The 25,425-nt window shown below is 45.3% G+C and overlaps 1 protein-coding gene across 1 annotated transcript in view; it reads left to right on the forward strand.

Moving 5' to 3' along the window:
• LOC119966290 (aromatic-L-amino-acid decarboxylase-like) overlaps positions 1-25,425 on the forward strand; it is a 211,851-nt gene that overhangs the window by 172,573 nt on the left and 13,853 nt on the right. Inside the window, exon 12 of the mRNA XM_038797745.1 lies at positions 11,173-11,271. Coding sequence (XP_038653673.1) covers positions 11,173-11,271 — 99 coding nt within the window. The remainder of the gene's footprint in view (positions 1-11,172; positions 11,272-25,425) is intronic.

Genomic DNA, 25,425 nt, shown 5'->3' on the forward strand with positions numbered 1-25,425 from the left:
AGTCTGGGAGCGCAGTCACCTCACCCTGGCACAAGGTACATTTCGGTAGTCACTGGATTTGATTGTGACGCCCCCCCCCCCCCCCCCCCCCCCCCCCCTTTAGCAAAACAATTTGTTAAATTCAGGTGGAAAAGTTTAGGCATCTGGGTGACATTGGGGAGAGCAATAGCCTCTGATTGATGCCCCCATCCAATGGATGCCCGGGGCCAACGCACCGTCGCCCCCCCCCCCCCCCCCCTCTGCACGCCACTGCATCGAGGGCCGAAGGGCCTGTTCTGTGCTGTACTGTTCTATGTTCTAAGTGTCACTTGCACAGCAGTAGGCTGGACCTCGAAAAAAACAGCAACAGGATTGGCCACACCAGCAGAAGCACCAGCAGCAACAACTGGAGAAGGAGAAACACCAAGAGCAGCTGCCATCCACAGGACTGAAGAGATGGAACAGAGGTTTCAGCTTGAAGGACGCCATACCCTTGCACAGGATTTATAGACAGAGGGTTGGTTCCTCAACATGACAACAGCTTGTATTTATGCAGCACTTTAATATGATGAAACATTCCAAAATGCTTCACTGGAGCGCTCAACAACAAAGTATGACATTGAGCCACAAAAGTTACATCAGGTGACCAAATGTTTAGTCAAATAGTTAGGTTTTAAGAAGTGTCTAAAGGAGGAAAACATTGTAGAGAGGTGGAGGGTAAGCTATTCCGGTGCTTGGAGCCTGGGCACCAGTGGTATGATTGGGAATATGCAAGATGCCAGAAATAAAGAAGTACAGCTATCTCAGAGGACTGTGAGGTTGGAAGAGATTGCCGAGTTAAGGAGGGGCTAGGCCCTGGAAGGATTTGATGACAAGGTTGAGAATTGTAAAATCAAGATGTTGCTTGGTTAAGGGCCATTGTAAGTCAGCGAGCACAAGGATAATAGGGAAATGGGACTTGCAGCAAGTTAACACACAGACAGCAGAATTTGGATGACCACAAGTTTGTGGAGGGTAGACTTTAGGCAACCAACCAAGAGTGCATTGGATTTGTCAGTTCTAGAGTTTTCTTTTATCCATTTACAGGACGTGGACATAGTTGGCTTGACCAGCATTTATTTCTCAGCACCCTGGAGAAGATGATGGTGAGCTGCTTCCTTCAACTGCTGCAGTCCATGTGGTGTACGCACACACTCAGCACTGTTAAGGAAGGGAGTTCCAGATATTTGATAAAGGCACAACTGAGGGATTCAGCAGCAGATGAGTTGAGACAGGGTGAAATTGAGTAGTGTTATAGAGGAGGAAAAAGGCACAAATATGAGGTCAGACGTTCATCTTGGGATCAAATGTGACACCATGGTCACAAACAAACTTGTTTACTTTCAGACTGTTGTCAGGGAGAAGGATGAAGTCAGGAGTTAAGGATTGGACTTTTGAATAGGGACTGAAAACAGTTGCTTCGCTCTTCCCAATATTTAATGAAAGAGCAACAGTGCCGCAGAAAGCTCAAGCACTTGAGACATGATGTGACCCACATATGCAAACCCTTGGAACAAGACCATTTTCCAAGAGGGCGAGGTGGCCACACATTGCCAGTGACTTTGAAGGTCACCACAACCCTGAATTCCTGCACTTCAGCTCTTTTCAGGGATTGGCTAATTACATCCACAAGATATTACAGTCTTCTGCCCATTTGTGCATCTCCAAAGTCGCTACTCCTTGTTTCACAAAGTCACAATTTTATCAGCTTTGGCAGGGAGGAAGGCAGAAAAACCCAGAGGGCTGTTGACCTCACTGCATCGACTGGATTCCCACAAATGCAGGAAGTGATTGGTTACATTCATGTAGCAATCAAGATGTCCTTATGTCAGCCAGGAGTCTTCATTAATCACAAGGGATTCCACTGACTTAATGAGCAGTTAATTTATGACCTTGCACATCAGTGCTAGATATCCAGGGAGCTGCTAAGATTCATTTATTCATTGGTAGTGACATCTTCCACTGTTATTCTCTTCACCACACAGGCGTAGTGACTAGCTTCTGGGAGACAGGAGCTACCCTCTGAAGAGCGGGCTTCTGAAGAACACTGCCAGTGATCCAGAGTAGAGATACAGAGGAGCCACATCATCAGAAGGACAATAATAGAACAAGCCTTTGGGTTGCTCAGAAAGCAGTTCTGCTTCTTGGCAAATCTGGAACTGTCCTTCAACATGCCGCATCATTAGTCTGCAGGATTGTTGTAACTGGTGTGCCATATCATAACATACACTGCAGAGGGGAGAGGGACTGCAGCACGAGGAAGGGGGTAGGATAACCAACAGAGGCGGAGGAGAACGAGAAGGCAGCGGAGAAGGCTGGTGTGCCAATGGAACCTGGAACTGTACACCTTGCCACCAGAGAATCTTACAACTGCGTCATTCAGGCATGCTTCACTTAACATCCATATGTCAGCCATTTGAAAGTCCCCTGAGAAAACCTGTGACCCCACCACCCACAACACACCCCATTCCAACTGTCAAGCAACCAACCATCACATTCACACCCTTTCCTTATCATGAAGGGTGATCATACTTATAATATCCTGCACGGGATTCATCCAGCTGGGGATGATTGTTTCCTCGTGCTCATTGGAACTGTGAGTTCCTCTGCTGTGGACGAGATAGCTTATCTGGCGTTAGTATAAAACGTTGGCCACTGTGGAGAAAAGCTCGGCCACTGTAGAGCCAACTAGAAAGGCGAGAGGACTTGTTGAGGTATAACCGCACCTCGTTGTTGCTGACTAAATGTCTTTTATCAAACTTGTCGGACTCCTCCCGCTTAATTAAACTGGTGAGGAGGGTGAATTTGGAGCTGTCGGCTGTTTCCTGTTCAGCTGAACCACCTCCCCAAAAGTTGTTTTTGTGCGGACGAAGGTGCAGAGTTCTTTGTTAGGATGTTTATTCAGAGCCTATGAGGATATGGATGGCGAGCGCCGAGCCAAGGTTTTGTTGCCGGCTTGTAGAGCACATACCCTTTGTATGGTCTGGGGACTGACCTATCTGGCAGTATCAGATGTGGTATCATTTGACCGGCTTCTGATGATCATCGTTAACATTTCCTTTTTTAAATATAAAGTACCCAATTTATTTTCCAATTAAGTGCCAATTTAGCACGCCTTGAGGAGCCTTGCTAGGCTTTTTTTGTTGGTTGTAATGTGGTTATGTGACAATGAGAAATATATTGGAAAAACCTAGTGGCTCCGTTGGTGTGTTGGTAAGTGCTGTAGATTTTGTTTTCCACATTGGCAATGTGCAGGACGTTCGGGAGATACAGAATGTAGAGCTGGAGTTGTCTGTTGCCATCCCCTACCACATTCTTCTATGGCTGGAAGGAACGCTGCAGCGATTGGATCTCGGGTTGATGGGACATACACCGTGACGCACACCATCCCCAGCTTCAGCTGTTGCCAACTTCGCCCCCTATGTGATTAGTGGGGGCGTTGGCTCCGTAATGATGGGCGGAGTTCACATCGGCATGTCCTGCTCGCCCGCTCAGTAGTGTCTTATTAGAACCAAAACACTTTTTTTCTTCTGTCACCTGCAGGTTTGCAGTGGCTTTGTCCTCTTCTTTTTCCTCAAGTTTTGTTTCCCTGGTCTTCTCCTCCATGGTCATCCTTAAGAGGATTTCCGGACTTTGAGGGGGAGGGGGCTAATAACTTACAGGGCACTCATCCAGCTGGTGATGATTGTTTCCCCTTGCCCATTCTCATTGGAACTGTGAACTTCCCTGCTGTGGACGGGGTAGCTTACCCATCTCTAGTATAAGCGGTTGAACAGAAGAACTAGGAGCAGGAGTAGGCCATCTGGCCCCTCGAGCCTGCTCTGCCATTCAATGAGATCATGGTTGACCTTTTGTGGACTCAGCTCCACTTTCCGGCACGAACACCATAACCCTTAATCCCTTTATTCTTCAAAAAACGATCTATCTTTATCTTAAAAACATTTAATGAAGGAGCCTCAACTGCTTCACTCGGCAAGGAATTCCATAGATTCACAACCCTTTGGGTGAAGAAGTTCCTCCTAAACTCAGTCCTAAATATACTTCCCCTTATTTTGAGGCTATGCCCCCTAATTTTGCTTTCACCCGCCAGTGGAAACAACCTGCCCGCATCTATCCTATCTATTCCCTTCATAATATTATATGTTTCTATAAGATCACCCCTCATCCTACTAAATTCCAGCGAGTACAGTCCCAGTCTACTCAACCTCTCCTCGTAATCCAACCCCTTCAACTCTGGGATTAATCTAGTGAATCTCCTCTGCACACCCTCCAGCACCAGTACGTCCTTTCTCAGGTAAGGAGACCAAAACTGAACACAATACTCCTGGTGTGGCCTCACTATCACCTTATACGATTGCAGCATAACCTCCCTAGTCTTAAACTCCATCCCTCTGGCAATGAAGGACAAAATTCCATTTGCCTTCTTAATCACCTGCTGCACCTGTAAACCAACTGTTTGCGACTCATGCACAAGCACACCCAGGTACTCTACGCAGCTGCATGTTTTAATATTTTATCATTTAAATAATAATCCCTTTTGCTGTTATTCCTACTAAAATGGATAACCTCACATTTGTCAACATTTTATTTCATCTGCCAGACCCTAGGCCATTCACAAAAACTTAACCTATCCAAATCCCTCTGCAGACTTCCGGTATCCTCTGCACTTTTTGCATTACCACTCATCTCAGTATCGTCTGCAAACTTGGACACATTGCCCTTGGTCCCCAACTCCAAATCATGTATGTAAATTGTGAACAATTGTGGGCCCAACATTGATCCCTGAGGGACACCACTAGCTACTGATTGCCAACGAGAGAAACACTCATTAGTCCCCACTCGTTGCTTTCTATTAATTAACCAATCCTCTATCCATGCTACTACTTTACCCTTAATGCCATGCATCTTTATCTTATGCAGCAACCTTTTATGTGGCACCTTGTCAAAGGCTTTCTGGAAATCCAGATATACCACATCCATTGGCTCCCTGTTATCTACCGCTCTGGTAATGTCCTCAAAAAATTCCACTAAATTAGTTAGGCACGACCTGCCCTTTATGAACCCATGCTGCGTCTGCCCAATGGGACAGTTTCCATCCAGATGCCTCACTATTTCTTCCTTGATGATCGAGTCCAGCATCTTCCCTACTACCGAAGTTAAGCTCACTGGCCCATAATTACCTGCTTTCTGCCTACCTCCTTTGTAAACAGTGTTGTCACGTTTGCTAATTTCCAATCTGCCGGGACCAGCTCCAGAGTCCAGTGAATTTTGGTAAATTATCACTAGTGCATTTGCAATTTCCTTAGCCATCTCTTTCAGCACTCTGGGATGCATTCCATCAGGGCTAGGAGACTTGTCTACCTTTAGCCCCATTAGCTTGCCCATCACTACCTCCTTAGTGATAACAATCATCTCAAGGTCCTCACCTGTCATAGCCTCATTTCTATCAGTCACTGGCATGTTATTTGTGTCTTCCACTGTGAAGACCGACTCAAAAAACCTGTTCAGTTCCTCAGCCATTTTCTCATCTCCCATTATTAAATCTCCCTTCTCATCCTCTAAAGGACCAATATTTACCTTAGCCACTCTTTTTGTTTTATATATTTGCAGAAACTTTTACTATCTGTTTTTATATTCTGAGCAAGTTTACTCTCGTAATCCATCTTACTCTTCTTTATAGATTTCTTAGTAGCTTTCTGTTGCTCCCTAAAGATTTCCCAGTCTTCTATTCTCCGACTAATCTTTGCCACTTTGTATGCTTTTTCCTTCAATTTGATACTCTCCCTTATTTCCTTAGATATCCACGGTCGATTTTCTCTCTTCCTACCATCCTTCTTTTTTGTTGGTATAAACCTTTGCTGAGCACTGTGAAAAATCGCTTGGAAGATTCTCCACTGTTCCTCAACTGTTTCACCATAAAGTCTTTGCTCCCAGTCTACCTTAGCTAGCTCTTCTCTCATCCCATTGTAATCTCCTTTGTTTAAGCACAAAACACTAGTGTTTGATTTTACCTTCGCACCCTCCATCTGTATTTTAAATTCCATCATATTGTGATCGCTCCTTCCGAGAGGATCCCTAACTATGAGATCATTAATCAATCCTGTCTCTTTACACAGGACCTGGTTTAGGCCCGCTTGTTCCTTCGTAGGTTCCATTACATACTGTTCTAGGAAACTATTGTGGATACCTTGTATAAACTCCACCTCAACTGCTTTGACCGACCTGGTTAAACCAATCGACATGTAGATATCCCCCATGATAACTGCTGTGCCATTTCTACATGCATCCGTTATTTCTTTGTTTATTGCCTGCCCCGGCATGATGTTACTATTTGGTGGCCTATAGACTACTCCTATCAGTGACTTTTCCGCCTTGCTATTCCTGATTTCCACCCAAATGGGTTCTACTTTATCCTCCATAGCACCGATGTCATCCTTTCCTATTGCCCGGATGTCATCCTTAAATAACAGAGCTACACCACCTCCCTTACCATCCACTCTGTCCTTCCGAATAGTTTGATACCCTCGGATATTTAACTCCCAGTCGTGGCCATCCTTTAACCATGTTTCAGTAAAGGCCACTAAATCATAGTCATTCACGATGAGTTGCGCCATCAACTTATTTAACTTGTTCCGAATACTACAGGCATTCAGGTAAAGTACACTTATGTTGGCTTTTATACCTCTGTTTTGAATCTTAACACCTCGATCAGTAACCTCTCCTAAGTTACATTTCCTCTTAACTTTTCTCCTAATTTTCCTTGTCGTTGAACCCATATCTTTATGTAACAACAGCCGCATCGCTTACCATTTATGTTTTTACTTCCCGTTTTATTCCTTTTAGTATTACTAGGCCTATTCACTGACCTCCCCTCAGTCACCGTAACTTTTACTGTTGCCCTTTTTGATTTTTTGACTATGGCTTCTCTGCCTTACACTTTCCCCCTTACTGCCTTTTGTTTCTGTCCCTGTTTTACTACCTTCCGACTTCCTGCATTTGTTCCCCCTACCACATTAGTTTAAACCCTCCCCAAGAGCTCTAGCAACCCCCCCCCCCCAGGACATCGGTTCCAGTCCTGCCCAGGTGCAGACCGTCCGGTTTGTACTGGTCCCACCTCCCCCAGAACCGGTTCCAGTGCCCCAGGAATTTGAATTCCCTCCCTCGTGCACCATCTCTCGTGCCACGCATTCATCGTATCTATCCTGACATTCCTACTCTGACTAGCTCATGGCACAGGTAGCAATCCTGAGATTACTACCTTGGAGGTCCTACTTTTTAGTTTAACTCCTAACTCCCTGAATTGTAGGACCTCGTCCCGTTTTTTTAACTATATCGTTGGTGCCTATGTGCACCGCGACAGCTTGCTGTTCACCCCCCAGAATGTCCTGCAGCCGCTCCGGGACATCCTTGACCCTTGTACCAGGGAGGCAACATACCATCCTGGAGTCTCAAATCCGTCCGCCGAACCACCTGTCTATTCCCCTTATGATTGAGCCCCCTATCACTATAGCCCTGCCATTCTTCTTCCTGCCCTGCTGCGCAGCAGAGCCAGCCACGGTGCTATGAACGTGGCGGCTTCTGCCTTCCCCTGGTGAGCCATCTCCCTCAACAGTATCCAAAGCTGTATATCTGTTTTGCAGGGAGATGACGGCAGGGGACACCTGCACTGCCTTCCTACTCTTGCTCTGTCTTTTAGTCACTCATTTTCTATCTCCCTCGGTAACTTACACCTGCGGTGTGACCAACTCGCTAAACATGCTATCCACGACATCCTCAGCATCGCGGATGCTCCAAAGTCAGTCCATCCGCAGCTCCAGAGCCTCACGCGGTCTAATAGGAGCTGCAACTGAACACACTCCTTGCACGTGAAGGAGCTAGGGACAGTGGACGTGTCCCTGAGCTCCCACATCACACACGAGGAGCATGACACGGGCCTGGGATCTCCTGCCATGTCTTAAACCTTCGTTTAACTTATACAACTACAATTCCCCAAAAAATGAAGAAAAAATAAATAAATATACCAATGAAAAGAAAAAGAAAAAAGAAAAATTACTTACCAGTCACTTACCAGGGATAAGAAGCACCTCCTCCCCCCAAGCTTCAAATTCTAACCTAGCTTCAAACTCACTCTTCGCTGTGTCTCACTCTGGCTGCGTCTTCTTTGGCTCACTGGGAGAACTCACTGTAGAGCCAATTAGAAAGGAAAGAGGACCTGGTGAGGTGTATCAGGCCTCGTATAGATAATGTTGTTGCTGAATAATGTCTTTTATCAAACTTGTCCTTCTCCCCTCGCTTTACTACTCTTGAAGGCTACCGTCCAAGGAGAACAGGATTCACCAAAATAGAGGCCAAGAAAATAAGGAGTGCAAATAAATTATTGCAAGAATCCTTCCATTCGCTATTTAAAAATATTTAAGATGGAGATTCAGCCATTTTTTTCTCTGAGAGGGCCATGAGTCTTTGAAGGGACAAGCTTGAGGGTACGACTGGCCTATTTCTGTTCCATCTTCTTATTTACGTTGTATGTTACAATTGAAATAATATCATCATAACTACTTTAACATTGCTGTGAATACTATGTAAAACTTGTTTCTTTGGTTCTCTTCCCATTGGCACATCAGACAGACGGAGCAAGTGTTTCAGTCTGTTTCTGTGTCTAGTTTTCCCTGGAGCAGGTCACCAGCCTGTCACCAGAGGCTATAGCTTGAGGGGCACCACTCTGCATCAATCATGGATGACCAGGAGGCCCTCCTGTTCCTACCAGCTGCCATGGAGTTCTCGGGAGGATTTACTGGTTGATAATCAATCTGTTTGACCACTTAATGAGCACATCTCCCATGGCCATAAAATCATGGAATGGGACTCAAACCCAGAGGATCTGGTTTAGAAACAGGGATGCTACCCACCAGACTACAACATTTCCCTTACTATGTAATACAGTGCCGTGTCTAAAATCTGAGTTGTCCAAAACCAGATATTTTTAGAATGTTCCATGCATCAATTTTAATTGAGAAAAATTAAAGAACACTAAACTGGACAAGTTAGATAGTGTAGCACCTGACTGGTTATTCCCTTTGGCGTTTGCATGCCAGTCTAATCACACTTTCTGAGTAATCCTTGACCCCAACTGCACCAGCTTCACCCAAGGTGCCCATGTCCCGAATCACCTGGTCCAAAATCCGGCGCAATTTGAAATCTGGCATGGCCTTGATCTTGAGGTTGCAAGTTGTGAGATACTGTACTTGTGTAAACCAAATCCGGGCAACCAACTTTTCATGTCATTTCTTTGACCTTCTTGGCAATTTTAACAATCCACCCATCCAATCACCAGGGGACTTTACATGGCAATGGCATTTACCTGCTTTCTTGGCATAGTGCATCACTGGCTTCCCAATTAAGTGGTGGAGACAGAAAAAAGCAAAATTGCCAGTGACTGCTTAAGCTCTACCCGATGTTCCAATGTCTCCCTCTGCATCTACACCTGTGAGCTGACTGACAGACGCTGCCAAAGGCTCATCATCTGACTGGGGCTGAGCATGCGACTGGTCTCCAGCAGCCCTCTTGAGTTCCAGAGATTTGGCCTGTTCCAGCCTCCGACTGCTGCGAGCACATGTCTGGAGATGTTTCCCAGAAAGTGACCCTGATTCTATCCTTAAGCTACACCCCAGCAAGGTGTGTCTCTGCATTAATGGAGGGTGTGGCTGAATGCTTTGAGCCCCCTCATTCGCAGCGATGCTCCAGGGGCTCAGAGAGCTGCTTGGCAGGTAGATGGTCATGGTCCGCCTGAAAAAGCAGAAGGACAGTTTTATTGGATGAACTGAAGTAAATTCAGAGCACATGGCACTCAATGTGAATCGCAGGATTTGATGAAGTGATGTAGCTGCGATCTATACCAGATTGTGAGAGACCAAACTCTGTGTTGGGACATGAGCGATCTCATTCCTCGCCCGCAAGCTCTGCAGCAGCCTCCTCAAACTCACTAAGGGTGATGATTTCTGCCGTCCCTCCCTGACTGGATTGGCTTGCACTTGTGTGCAAGTTTGGTCTATATTGGGGCAAAAGGAAGGGATGTGATGAGAGAGGAAGAAGCAGAGATTGAATGAAATACATGTCCCCTATTCGACATGTGTCCGACCCAGAAGGGCTCAGAGCTCAAGAAACAAGGCAGATGTTGTGAAAGTCTTTTTGAGAGAGTAAGTGTTGATACCTGCCGCCTGTGAGATCCGCGAAGAGAGTAATAGTTTGATTACATGATGCCATGTTGAGAGATGACTTACCCTGGTGAAATGGATGAGAGCATTCATCCACTTCCTTCACTGAACAGTGTTTTGCAGACGAGTGACAGCCACGCTGAGCTCCTATGCAACGCCTTCCCAGGCTGGAGGGGTGAGGTTGGTGTGCTTCTTTCTGGGGTACAGCAATGGCCTCAAGTGCCATGGTAGTGAAAGCTGGTGCTGCCTCCTCCTTGAGGCTGCTAGCCTTTATCTTGTGGCTCCCTGACATATTGGAAAGTCTGAAGACAGATGGACTTAAAGTGTGTTTAAATATGGCACCAGGATCTTCAGAGCCTCCAATTGATGGCAGGCAGATGAATCAGCTGATGGCCGCCAGGCGATGCAGAGGGGAGCCCACTTGTGCATAATTAATGAGATTCTAAGCGCAGAATCTGCTGGGGAATCCTGATTGTGGCCAGTGGGAAAGGTGCTGCCAAAGCAGCCAGCCATCGCATTTCACCTCAAAAACTGAGAATTCTGCTAAAGCTTCTGCAAAACCTGCATCACTTATGAAATTTAGTTTTCTGGGCCTCGGCTGCTCAATGCATATTTAGAATGTAACTATGCCAGAACTTAAACCACTTCACAGGAAAATTAATTTCCCAAGAAACATATTTGCAGATGATCAGTGCAGCTTTGTAAAGTAACAACACTGCAATGTATCAAGGAAATTCAGGGCTGGATATAGAGCTTAATGAGTATGAATTAATTCTCTCCATTCAATCTTCAGCCTTCACCTTGAGTATGAGCTCAAATTATGTATTCCAGCATTAAGGACAAATCAATAATAGATATCCGTTCTACAAATTGCTCAATTTGATTCAGGCTGTGGGACAGAAGTCACCAAGCAGCTATTTTAACTAACACTGTTTACATATAGCACTGGCAGATTCCCCTCGGACGTATATTCCATTCTCTGAAAATGTGGTTTGTGTTCAGAATGTATGGAATAAAAAGACTTCAAGAATATATCCGTAAGGTAGGTTACCAAAAATTATATATGTATGTATTTAAAAAGTGTCTGCAAAGCATACTGAAAATCTGTGTCATTATATCTCTGTGTACAATACTTTGATAAAAACTACAGTAATCCTTATCATTCTGTCTCATATAATCACTAATTGAGAGTGTGTAACAAACAAAGAAGTTTGATACATAGTATAGAATGGAAAGCTCAACATATTACAATAGCTTAAAAGTAGTTATAGTTCTAAAAATCAGTGGGAGAAATCCTATAGGCTTTCTATTTCAAGGTATAAAGAAGAATGATAATGTATGTTTTCAGAAAGGCTTAACATAGGAACAGGAGAAGGCCATTTCAGTGGGGAGCAGTTAAGCGTCAACCACATCGCTGTTTGGGTCTGGAGTCACATGTAGGCCAGACCGGGTAAGGACAGCACACTAATTTACATGAGTGAACCAGATGGGTTTTTACAATAGGCAATAGTTTCATGCTCATCATTAGACTTTCAATTCCAGATTTTTTTTATTGAATTCAAATTTCATCATCTGCCATGGTGTAGCCATGCGCCTTGGCACGTATGTAGCCAAGATGCTGGAGAGGTTTATGAGGGAGGGGACCTTCGGCCGGTCTCTGGAGGTCAACCGGGTGCATAGGACGCTGATGAGGAAGCCGGAGGCAAATAAGCCACTGAGGGTGATGGGCGATGGTGGTGCATATTCACTGGTTCCTGGACAAGGAGAAGATATTGAGATGGGCGAGGCAGACGAGGAGATGCACCTGGGAGGGGAGCGAGCTTTGGGTGTACCAGGACCTGGGCGTGGACCTGGCGAAGAGGGGAGCCGGGTTTAATCGGGTGAAGGCTGCTTAAAAAATCCTACCACTGTCCTGGCTTTAGACAATTCACACCTCTTTAACCTGCGGTTACCCCTATCTCTGGATCTATAAAGACTTAATTACCTGCAAATGCTCGCACTCAAAGCATTGTCTTGCATCTTTGACTTTGTCTATATATATGTTTCTGGAACATAGCTCTTCATTCACCTGAGGAAGGAGCAGTGCTCTGAAAGCTAGTGATTAGAAACAAACATGTTGGACTTTAACCTGGCGTTGTAAGACTTCTTACTATGCTCACCCCAGTCCAATGCCTGCATCTCCACATCATGGCTCTTTAAAAAGGGGGTGAAGTTTTGGAAGTTGTTCCCAGCCCACCTCTGGGTGACTTTTAATAGCCGAGAACATTATTTTGGAACACCAGAGGAGGCGATGGAGTTTTTAAGAGACAATAGACTGGCAGGAGAAGGAGGACATTGTACTGTGAGGAGGTGGGTGCTTTTTCTGGCCACTTTTTCTTGTCTCTTTTTTTCTCGTTTGTTGGCTGTTGGAGAATTTTTCTCCTTCGAGATGTTTTGTTGCATTGAGGGTGAGTGCACCTTTTTTCATGTTTCATTGCTATTTGTGAGGCATACGAGCAGGGGGGAAGGGAATCAGCGGGGGTGGTAGGCGGCTCAGGCGCCTTGGATGGGGGCTGACAGGCTAGCTGGGCAGGCTAGTTAACGGAGTGCAGGGGGGGAGATCAGGTGGTTAGTGAAGGAGAGTGGGCTGGGGTTGTTGTTTTGTTCAGGGGAAGGAGAAGAGGAATTTCTGACAGAGGTGTTGCTGTTGTGGCGTATCTTGGGAGGGAGTGGTGATGGTGGACATCCTAGGGTGGGCCTAGAGGGTCGGGTGGCATGGGCCGGGGGCTGGCCTAAGAAGGGCTATGGTTAATTGGCAGTGGAGGGGGATGCGGGGTGTCCTCCAACCTGACTGATCACATGAAATGTGAGGGGCTGAATGGGCCAGTTAAACGGTCACGTGTTTTCACGCACCTGAGGAGTTTGAAGGCAGACGTGGCCTTTTTACAAGAACACACTTGAAGATTGGGGATCAGACAAGGCTAAGGAAAGGGTGGGTAGGCAAGTCTTCCATTCTGGATTAGACATGAAAACATAGGGGGTAGTGGTGCTGGTAAATAAACGGGTGGCGTTTGAGGTGGGGAATAAAGTAGCAGTTTCTGGGGGAAGGTTTGTGATTGTGAGTGGGAAGCTGGAGGGGATGCCAATATTCCTGGTAAATGTTTATGCCCCAAATTGGAATGATGTGGAGTTGATGAGAGGGGTGCTAGAGAAGACTCTGTACCTGGACTCACACCAGTTGATTTGGAGGGTTAGGGTGGTATTGGAACGGGGGGGTGAACAGGGTATTTGAGGAGTTTTACAGGAGGCTTTATGAATCAGAACCCCCGACCGGAGGGGAGGGAATGCAGTGCTTCCTGGATGGGTTGGAGTTTACCAAGGTGGAGGATGACCTGATAGAGGGGAGGAAAGCTCCCATTGGACTGGTGGAGGTGATGGAGGATATGGGGGTGTTACAGGCAGAGAAGGACCCGGGCACAGATGGCTTCCCAGTAGAATTTTATAAAACGTTTTTGGGAGACCTGGGACCTCTGCTGGTAAGGACATTTAATGAGGCGAGGAAGAAAGCGGAGCTCTTCCATCCCCCCCCCCCCCCCCCCCCCCCCCCCCCCGCATCCTCACGTTATCGCAGGCCTCAATATCTTTAATTTTGAACAAGGAGTAGGACCCGGAGCAGTGCGGGTCCTCCTGCCCAATATCACTGCTGAATATAGATGGCAAGTTGTTGGCAAGGGGCCTCTCAGATTGAGGACTGTGTGCCGGGGGTGATAGGAGAAGACAAGACAGGGTTGGCAAAGGGGAGACATCTTTGGCTAGTTAAGCGCCTGTTGAACGTTATAATGATGCCCTCGGAGGGACAGAATGTGGAGGTGTCGGTCGCGATGTGCGCGGAGAAGGCCTTTGATCGGGTAGAATGGGAGTATTTGTGGGAAGTACTGGGGCAGTTGGGGTTTGGACAGGGGTTTGTGGTTTGGGTCCGGTTGTTATATCGGGCGCCAGCAGCAAGGGCAAGGACGAACCGGGTGAGCTCGGGGTAGTTTAGGCTGCATCGTGGGACGAGGCAGGTATGCCCACTCTCCCTGTTGCCTTGCCGATCGAGCGACTGGCAATGGTGCTTGGAGTGTCAAGGGGTTGGAAAGGGAGAGTGGGGGTGGGAGGGGGGGGGGCTGTCTCTCTATATGCGGATGACCTGTTGCTTTACATATCGGACCCATTGATGAACTACCACTGGGCAGCAAATATAACCATGGTCAGGAAGTGGGTGGTGGGGGAAGAGTCAGTGTGGGAGTGGATGGAGGCAGCCTCTTGTAAGGACACTAGTTTGGGGGCCATTGTTGACAGCACCTCTGCCCTTCTCGTCAGCCAAGCACTCCACAGGTTCGGTAGTGGTGGCCGCCCTGTGGTTGTGGGGTCAGTGGCGGCAGCACCTGAGGCTCAAAAGTGCCTCAGATTGGGCTCCAATCTGCAGGAATCACAAGTTTGTTCAGGGGTGGGTTGGACGGGGGTTCCGGGGGTGGTGGCGGATGGGGATTGAGTGGTTTGGAGACGTATTCGTGGGGGGCAGCCTCCCGAGCTTGGAAGGACTGGTAAAGGAGTATGAGCTGCCTAGCGGGAATGGGTTCCAGTACTTACAATTATGAAACAATGTAAGGAAATAGGTGTCATCCTTTCCTGACCAGCCGTCCCCGGGGTTGCAGGACAAGGTAGTGTCAAAAACAAGGGCAGGGTATCGGACACTTGCAAAGAATTAATGGATTGGAAGGGTGCCCCGATAGGACACGTGGGAGGAAGAGCCGGAGAGGGCGTTGAAGGCTGTGTTATGGGTGAAGGCTCTGAGGATGGTGAATGCATTCTCTATGTGCGCGAGGCTTAGCCTCATTCACTTCAAAGTAGTCCACAGGGCGCATATGACGGTGGCCAGAATGAGGAGGTTTTTTGAGGGAATGGTGAATAGGTGTGGTCAGTGCATGAGGTGGGGGTGGTGGGCAACGAAACATGTCCACATGTTTTGGGCCTGTCTGAAACTGGAGGGATTGTGGCAGGGGTTCGCTGACGTGATGTCTGAGGTGCTGAGGGTGAAGGTGGTTCCAAGCTCAGAAGTGGCGATTTTTGGAGTTTTGGAAGATCCGGGAGTACAGGGGGCAAGAGAGGCCGACATTTTGGCCTTTGCCTCGCTGGTAGCCCAGAGAAGGATGCAATTGGAATGGAAGGACTCGGGGCGGCTGAAACCGAGGTGTGGGTGAGCGACCTGGTGGAATTCCTTGGGATGGAAAAAATCAAATTCACCTTGAGAGGGACTGTGCAGGGTTTGCCCGGACATGGAAACCGTTTATCGACTTCTTCAAGGATAGTTAAGAAGTCAGCAGGGGAAGGGGGGGGGGGGGGGGGGGGGGGGGGACTTTGAGATGAAAACAAAAGGGGCAGAGTGGTTGCAGGGGAATGGCAAGGAGGGTGGGGCACAAGGGTGTTGGTTATTTACTTGTGTTGTTATGTGATTTCCCGTTCTCTATTTTTGTTTTGGTTGTGTTTGATCTATATATATAAATGTCTTAATAAGGGCATAAGAAAAAGAGAAACATACAAGATTCTGAGGGGCCTTGACAGGACAAATATGGAGAAGATGTTTGCTTCCATGGGAGAATCTAGAAATATCGGTCACTGGTTAAAAAATAAGGGGTCGCTCATTTAAGATGGAGATGAGGAGAATTTTTTTTTCTCTGAAGTTCACGAATCTCTGGAACGTTCTTTTTTATTCATTTCCGGGATGTGGGAATTGGTGGATAGGCCAGCATTTATTGCCTATCCCAAGTTGTCCTTCAGAAGGTGCTGGTAGATTGCCTTCTTGAACCGCTGCAGTCCTTGAAGTGTAGGTATACCCACTGTGCTGTTAGTGAGGGAGTTCCAGGATGTTGCCCCAGTGACAGTGAAGGAACGGCAATATATTTCCAAGGTGAGTAACTTGGCAGGGAACTTCCAGGTGGTGAGGCTCCAAGGTATCTGCTGCTCTTGTCCTAGATGGGAGTGGACTTGGGTTTGGAAGATGTTATCTAAGGAACCTTGGTGAGTTACTGCAGTGCATCTTGTAGATGGTACACATGGCTGCCACTGTTTATCGGTAGTGAAGGGTTTGAATGTTTGTGGAAGGGGGAGCAATCAAGCGGCTGCATTGTCCTGGATGGTGTCGAGCTTCTGAGTTTGCAGCTGCATTCATCCAGGCAAGTGGAGAGTATTCCATTACACTCCTGACTTGTGTCTTGTAGATGGTGGACAGGCTTTGGGGGGGGGTCAGGAGGTGAATTACTTGCCATAGGATTCCTAGCCTTTGACCTGCCCTGATAGCCACAATATTAATATGGCTGTCCAGTTCAGTTTCCGATCAATGGTAACTTGTGATTGTGGGGGATTCATCGATGATAATGCTATTGAATGCCAAGGGGTGATGGTTAGATCCTCTCTTGTATAAGATGGTCATTCCCTGGCACTTGTGTGGTGCGATGTAACTTGCCACTTGTCAGCCCAAGCCTAGTCTTGCTGCATTTGGACATGGACTGCTTCATTATCTGAGGAATCACAAATGGTGCTGAACATTGGGCAGTCATCTGCAAACATCCCCACTTTTGACCTTATGATGGAAGGGAGGTCATTGATGAAGCAGCTGAAAATGGTTGGGCTGAGGATATTACCCTGAGTAAACTCCTGCAGTGATGTCCTGGAGTTGAGATGATAGACCTCCAACCACCACAACCATCTTCCTTTGTGCTAGGTATGACTCCAACCAGTGGAGAGTTTTTCCCCTGATTCCCATTGACTCCAGTTTAGCTAGGGCTCCTTGATGCCAGACTCAGTCAAATGCTGCCTTCATGTCAAGGGCAGTCACTCTCACCTCACCTCTGGCATTCAGCTCTTTTGTCCATGTTTCAACCAAGGCTGTAATGAGGTCAGGAGCTGAGTGACCATGACGGAACTGAAACTGAGCATCCGTGAGCAGGGTCCAGAGGAGGTTCACAAGAATGATCCCTGGAATAAAGAGCTTGCCATCTGTGGAACGGTTGAGGACTCTGGGTTTGGATTCGTTGCAGTTTAGAAGGATGAGGGGGGGATCTTATTGAAACTTGCAGGATACTGCAAGACCTGGATAGAATGGACGTGAAGTGGATGTTTCCACTCTAGAACCAGAGGGCACAATCTCAGACTGAAGGAACGATCCTTTAAAACAGAGATGTAGAGGAATTTCTTCAGGCAGAGGGTAGTGAATCTGTGGAACTCTTTGCTGCAGAAGACTGTGGAGGCCAAATCACGGAGTTCTTTAAGACAGAGATAGATAGCTTCTTGATTAATAAGGGGATCATGGGTTACGGGGAGAAGGCAGGAGAATGGAGATGAAAAAAATACCAGCCATGATTTAATGGCAGAGCAGACTCAATGGGCCGAGTGGCCTAATTCTGCTCCTATGTCTTATGGTCTTATGGAGTAAGTGCCGCTTGATAGCACTGTTGGTGACTCATTCCATCACTTTGTTGATGATGGAAAGTAGACTGATAGAGTGATAATTGGCTGGGCTGGATTTGTCCTGTTTCTTGTGTACAGGGCACGCCTGGGCAATTTTCCACATTGCTGGGTAGATTCTAGTGTTGTAACTGTACTGTAACAGCTTAGCTAGGGGCGCGGCAAGTTCTGGAGCACAAGTCTCCAGTAGTATCGCCGGGTTGTTGTCAGGGCCCACAGCTTTTGCAGTATCCAGTGCCTTCAGCTGTTTCTTGATATCACATGGAGTGAATTATATTCGCTGAAGACTGACATCTGTGATGCTGGGGACCTCTGGAGGAGACTGTGATGGATCACCCACCCAGCACTCCGCAAAAGGCAGTGGAAGCAGAATCATTGAATTTTTTAAGGCAAAGCTAGCTAGATTCTTGGTTAACAAGGGGGTGAAAGGTTTTTAGGTGTAGGCAGGAATGTGGGGTTGAGGTTACAGTCCGATCAGCCATGATTGTATTGAATGGCAGCAAAGGCCCAAGGGGCTGAGTGGCCTACTCCTGTTCCTAATTTGGATGTCCTTGTGAATCTACTTTTTTTGCACCCTCTCTGATGCTTTCACATCCTTCCTAGAAAGTGATGTCCAGACACAGTATTCCAGTGAAGTTAAACACGTTTATCCCAACTTCCTTTTTTAATGTGTTCTATGTCTCTAATTATAAAGCCCAGGATCCCATTAGCTTTTTAAATTACTTTCTCATGGTGTCTGCCACCTTCAATGATTTGTACACATAAACACCCAAGTCCCTCTGTTCCTGCACTGCCTTCAGAATTGTACCCCATGAAAAACAGCCGAATACCATATTCCAGCTCTTAGTTCATAGCTGTGCATGTCCATGTATTTTGAAAAAAGTGATGACGGTCTTTATTGTGGCCACACTCTTTCGGGCAGAGTTCCAGATCTCCACCAGCTCTTAGGCGAAAGAATATCTCTCCACAACTCCCTTCTAATCCTTCTACCAATTACTTTAAATCTATGGCTCCTGGTCTGGCTGCTAACAGAAAGAGGTCATACCTATTGTAATGATTGAGATGGGAAGAATGCACTGTCCATCTCTGGATCCACTACTCCATGTGTGCCAACATATATTTAAATTAATTTTTGCAGCCAACTATACAGTCAAATATGTACTTGATTCATTAATCTCAGAATTACCACTCAATGCCCAGGTTTCTTCAATAAAATTATTAGTTTATTATAAAACCAGATTTGTAGGGCAGCACGGTGGCACAGTGGTTAGCATTGCCGCCTACGGCGCTGAGGACCCGGGTTCGAATCCCGGCACTGGGTTACTGTCTGTGAGGAGTTTGCACATTCTCCCCGTGTCTGCGTGGGTTTCACCCCCACAACCCAAAAAAGATGTGCAGGATAGGTGGATTGGCCACGCTAAATTGCCGCTTAATTGGAAAAAATAATTGGGTACTCTAAATTTATTTTTTAAAATAAATAAATAAATAAATAAAACCAGATTTGTCAGGTAGAAAGTGGAAAGGACTGTCCTGTCTATTCCCCTTATTTCTACTTTCTTTTATTTTACAATTCTTATTTTGACCTATGGATGTTAAGGCAAGCAGCCTGTATCTTTAATTCAAACAGAATAATCCAGAAGTTAGAGGAGAGATCACATTGCTAGCCTGTGTTGGTTTGAACAGGAGACCACAGACTTATCAGCATCAGTAAGAGATGTGTTGGCTGGTGGCCAGTGAATTGGCCTAAAAGGCCGAACTCTGCCTGGTAACAGGTGGTGATTGGATTATATCCCACTGGAATGTTTTCAGAGTCCCAAAGAGTTTTAGTTTTGATATGGCAGCACAAAGATCGGTATTGCTACTCTCCTCCAAATCTCTCTCCAGAAAGTCTGCTGTGAGTGCTGTATTACTGAAACATCAAAGGCCTGAATGCAAATCTTGCCCTGAAAGAAAAGTTTGACGAGAAATAAGCTGCATCTCCAGGAAAGCTGCTGTGAATGCCCTATTTCTGAACTTACAAAGAAACCATTACAGGCTGCAAAACAAAGACCAAAACCTGCAAGCTTGCTGTGCAGGAATGTGTGCTAAAGACCATTATCTGAATCAAAGACATTTTTTTCCTTGGATTATTTTTTATCCCTTTCCACCTCTCTGTGTTTGTTTGTCTTGTGTGTGTGTAGACAGTTGGGGGGGGGGGGGTGTAAGTTAAAGTGGAGAGTTAGGAACAAGTTAATAGTTAACCAATGTATTTGCTGCACAGTACATTATAGATCTTGTTATAAATAAACTATAATTGTGGTTAAACCTATTAAGTTTGTGACTGCAATTAATAGACAGCTAGGGGCCAAAGATTTTGGGTATTTTATTGGTTAATTCACTTGTGTTGTGACTCCAGGAAAAGTGCAGCTGGAATTGACCACACACTTGCCCAGGGTGTCACAACATAATTTGGGTGCTCAAGTTTGGGATCTTTGGAACCATAAATGGTAAATTGGGATTATAGTATACATTAAAAAGAGACACCAGGTTTGTAGTGATATAACAGGTTGGCTTTGGAAGCTGCTAAGAAATTTCTTCAGGTGGGTGACTTATCTCTGGTTTATTTGAAAGAGCTTTGAAAGACAAGCTGGTCGAATTGGCAGGGGAATTAAAAATAGGGGTACTGTCTAGAGTTAGGAAGGTGGAGATAACTGATGCGATTGCTCAGCATTTAATTTGAAAGAGATGCTAGAAACACAGGAGAACCCTCAAGGTAGTGTAGCATCAAGGATATTTTCTGGGGGAAATTAGAGAGTTCGATTGCAGTTAGAGCATGAAAGGGAATGAAAAAGAATAGAAAAAGAAATGAAGATGAAGCAAAAAGAAAAAGAGAAGGAAATAGGGATGGATATGAGTCGGTTGGAATTAGAGAGACAGTGAAAAGCAAAAGAGAGAGCATTCCGGACAGCACAGTGGCACAGTGGTTCACACTACTGTCTCACAGTGCCCAAGCACCCGAGTTAAATTATTCCTGTGTCTGCGTGGGTTTCCTCCAGGTGTTCCGGCTTCCTCCCACAGTCCAAAGGTGTGCAGGTTAGGTGGATTGGCCATGCTAAATTGCCCAATAGTATCAAAAAGGTCAGGTGGGGTTACAAGGTTGCTCTTTCAGAGGATTGGTACAGATTTGATTGGCCGAATGGCCTCCTTCTGCAGAGAGACTGAAGAGATTCTATGATGAAGGCATTAGAAATTAGTGGGGGGCTGCCATAAAGTATAGGGGAATCTAATCTCAGAACAGAATCCAGTGGCAATATATTAAAATTTATACAGGCCCTCCCAAAATTCGAAGAGCAGGAGGTAGAAACCATTTTTAGGGCTTTTGATAAAATAGCAACCCAAATGGAGTGGCCAAAAGAAAAGTGAGCATTACACATGCAGAGTAAATTGATGGGGTGGGTACAGGTCGTTTATGTTTCCCAATCAGAGCGGGTGTTTAAGAATTATAACAAGATTTAAAAAAAGGCTATTCTGTGTGCATATGAATTGGTCCCTGAAGCATAAAGGCAAGAGTTTTGGAATTTAAGGATACAGTCGGGCAGATGTATGCCAAATTTGAAAGGGTTAAACAAAATAATTTTGATAGATGGATATGAGCATTGGGAGTTGAAACTACCTGTGAGGCTCTGAGGGAGGTCAATTGGTATGAAAATTGGGAGTTGCACTGCCTATGAGACTCTGAGAGAGGTCAATAGGTATGAGAATTGGGAGTTGAAACTACCTATGAGGCTCTGAGAGAGGTCAATAGGTATGAGAATTGGGAGTTGCAGCTGCCTATGAGGCTGTGAGAGAGGTCATTCTCTTAGAGGTATTTAAGAATTCCCAAACTTCTATGATAAGAACCCATGTTGAAGACCAGAGGGTACAAACTGCTAGGCAACCAGCAATAATGGCTGACGATTATGAGCTCATCCATAAATTTAAATCTGTGTTCCTTCGCCCCCATGATTTTGAAAAGGATTGGGAGTGGGGGAGTGAAAGGAATGCAGGTAGCCAAGATAAAGAATGGATAGCTGGGAATGCTCCGAAGTCACCTCCTCAGACCAGGAAAGAAGGTATTGAGGGGGGATGTGAGACTCACAAGCCTAGATGTTACCGTTGTAACACAGTGGGAAGCGTTCGGTCAGCATATTGGAAATTCCAAGTAAAGCCCATGGGACTCGCGGGAATTCACAAGGATTCTGAAAACAGAACACAAATGGAGGATACTACAGGGCAGACTGTAACTTTAACTGGACTTAAGGGATCTGAGGTCAACACTGCAGTGGGAACAGGTGTGAGGAAATTAGGTAGAGGGGAGATATTCAGGGCTTCTGTCTGAGGAAATGAGCACTCAATTTTCATCAACTGATGTAGCTAAACCCATGATTAGTTTTAAGGTTACAGATGCTACTCAAACTCTCCTACTGGAATAGGATTTTGTTTTCCCTCTGGAGAGCTCAATGAAAGCCAAGGTATTAGTGAATGGGATCACAAAGAACAAAGAACAATACAGCACACGTCACAGGCCCTTCGGCCCTCCATCCTGTACCGGTCATGATACCAACCTTTTCCAAACCTCTCAGCACTTCCTTGTGCCGTATCCCTCTATACCCATCCTATCCTTGTGTTTGTCAGGATGCCTTTTGAATGCCGTTAATATATCTGCTTCCACAACCTCTCCTGGCAGCGCGTTCCAGGCACTCAGCACCACCTGTGTAAAATACCTGCCTTGTACATCTCCTCTAAACTTTGCCCATGGACCTTAAACCTATGCCCCCTGGTAACTGACCTTTCTACCATGAGAAAGAGTGCCAGCTCATCCATTCTATCTATGCCCCTCATAATCTTGTAGATCTCTATCAGGTCACCCCTCAACCTCCGTCTTCTTAATGAAAACAGTCCGAGTCTATTTAGCTTCTCCACATAGCTAACACCCTCCAGACCAAGCAACATCCTGGTAAACCTTCTCTGCACTCTCTTCAAAGCCTTCACATTCTTCTGGTAGTGTGGCGACCAGAACTGTATGCATTATTCCAAGTGCAGCTTTACCAAGGTTCTATACAACAGGTGGATAGGTGGAGGTTATATTGCAATTCCATTGTGTAAAGTACAATTGGAGTCTGATTTAGTGTCAGGTCCAGTGGTTTCTCGGAGTGGTTAAGAAACTCCCATGGAGTAGACATACGTTTGAGGAATGACTTGGCAGGAGTGAAGGTCATAGCTTCACCCAGGATTAGAGAGAGTCTGAGGGATGTACAGCAGATAGCACATGAGATGCCAACGGTAGATATGTGGGAATTGGAAAACTCATTGGGCATTAAATGACTCAAAGACAGAAACGTTGACAGACATTAATCACATATCAAATGACAATGGTAGTGAATCTGATTCTGTTGCTACTGATCAAATTATTTTGAAGGAATGATTACACTGAGATTTTTCAAAGGTAAAACCTAGAAAAGAACCAGGGTTCTGAGGACTCCAAGACCTATGGTGACCATAAGAAAGAGGAGTCCGAATCTAATAGTAATAACAATGATGGTGAAGCAGGTGTTTTCCCAGCATCCAGATCGATATTTATCTTTCTTCATTCAGTAAAACAAAAAATATTATCTGGAATTTCTCAAATTGCTGTTTGTGAGAGCTTGCTGCGTACAAGTTGGCGGCTATATTTCCCATGCTGCAACAGTGACTACATTTCAAAATTATTACATTGGCTGTCGAGCACTTTGGGATAACGAGTGGTTGAGAACGGTGATACACAAATGCAAGTCTTTCTTATTACTATGAACAACAAGGTCTGGAGCCTGGCAAAACGTCACTAGAAACAAAGTTCCAATCACACAAACATGTGTTACCCTTTGCTTCTTCACACTTTACAAATTTTAGATCAAAATTTCCTTTGGATCCCCAGAGCCAAATGATGATTTATACTGTCGGAAGCCTTTCTAATAATATGCCCGTAGTTCAGCCAAATGTCCTGTAATTACTCAGCCTATCCTTTTCTGAACAGTGGTACGTCCTTTCGACTCTGTCACAATTTCTATAGCAAAGGAGGATTGGAAAATGATAGTCCCCTCTTGCATCTCTTAACAGCCCTGAATGTATTTCTTCTGGGCATGGTGATTTATACACCTTCAAGGATGTTAAATACCTTCATGTTTCCTCCTTCACTTTGTTTATCCTATCTAATATTTCACAGTCTTTCTCTTTAAACACAATATCTGCTTCATCTCCTTCTTTACAGGTGCAAAGTATTCATTAAGAAAAATGCACAGGTTTTCCACCTCCGCATACAATTCATCTTTATGGTCTTTAATAGTCTCTACTCTTCCTTGAGTTATCCTTTTAGTCTTCATATATTCACAAGGACTGTATGGTAATCATGCTTATCAAAGCAATTGTTGAAAAAGGCATCAGTGATAGACATATTTTTGAGGTTGAAGTCAAATAGATTATTTGTTCATTTTGATATCTAACCCAAGTCAACATTCGTAGTTTAGATTACTTAGGTCTCTGCTAGTTCACTTCCATTTGGATTTGTTTATTGTCGCGTGTGACAATACAATGAAAAGTATTTTTCTATGTGCAAACATACATGAAAAGAAAATACGTAATAGGGCAACACAAGGTACACAATGTAAACACGTAGACACTGGCATCGGGTGAAGCATAGAGGAGTGTAGTATTAATCAGATCAGTCCATAAGAAGGTCATTTAACAGCGGGCATTTAACAGCAGGGAAGAAGCTCTTTTTGAATCTGTTCATGCGTGTTCTCAGACTTTTGTATCCTCTGCTCGATGGAAGAAGTTGGAAGAATACATTCTGTACCTTTGTTTATTCATCGGTACTTCCTCCATGTAGAGTTTCATCTGAAGTATTACGGATGGATTCATCAGTAGAGAGGGTTGATAGATTGTTAGCAAATTGGCATGAAGCCATGAGACTGTATATGTTAACATCTGGCAATATTATTGACCATTATTCCTCTATTATTCCTTTCTCCCAGCTTCTCCTGACCGAATTCAAGCATCCTCCCTCCATCGGCTCTACACTGTCACTTAGCCAACATGTTTTTTAAGTGTTATCATTTATCATTGATAAATTGATACCTCTGTGCCCATCCTTTATGAGGTTCCATTGCACCAGAAGCCCATTTTAAATTGATGGAGCCAGTTTTCATCTTGTGTAGGATAAGTCAAAATGTTAAGAACGGGTGCTAATTTCTGTCTCATGCTTTATTCCTTCTTCCTACTCAATAAGACAAATTGCATAATCCTGAAATCACCTGTGACACTACTCTCTCCAAACTCATCTTAGTCCTGTTCCCCTGATCATGTTCCCACCAGATACATGATCAAACAATTTACTTTCCTGTCCCCATGTAAACTGACATTGGAAATGGCATCTTCTCCCCTATAACTATATTCATGCCCCACCCTCTGCTGTGATGACGCATCTCGATAAAACCCCACTCTCAACACCCCTATTATCACTAACTATTGTGCCATCTTCGACTTCCTTTTCCTCAACCAAATTAGCAAGTTGAAGCCTCCTAGGTCTGTATCTCTGTTTCTTACAAATCTGCTTGAATATCTCGGGCTGGATTCTCCACTGGCGGGATTCTCCGTTTTGCCAGCGCCCGGGGGTTTCCCGACGGCATGGGGCTGCCCCACAGTGGGAAACCCCATT

This window comes from Scyliorhinus canicula, chromosome 5 (genome assembly GCF_902713615.1).
Source record: "Scyliorhinus canicula chromosome 5, sScyCan1.1, whole genome shotgun sequence".
Classification (NCBI taxonomy): Eukaryota; Metazoa; Chordata; class Chondrichthyes; order Carcharhiniformes; family Scyliorhinidae; genus Scyliorhinus; species Scyliorhinus canicula.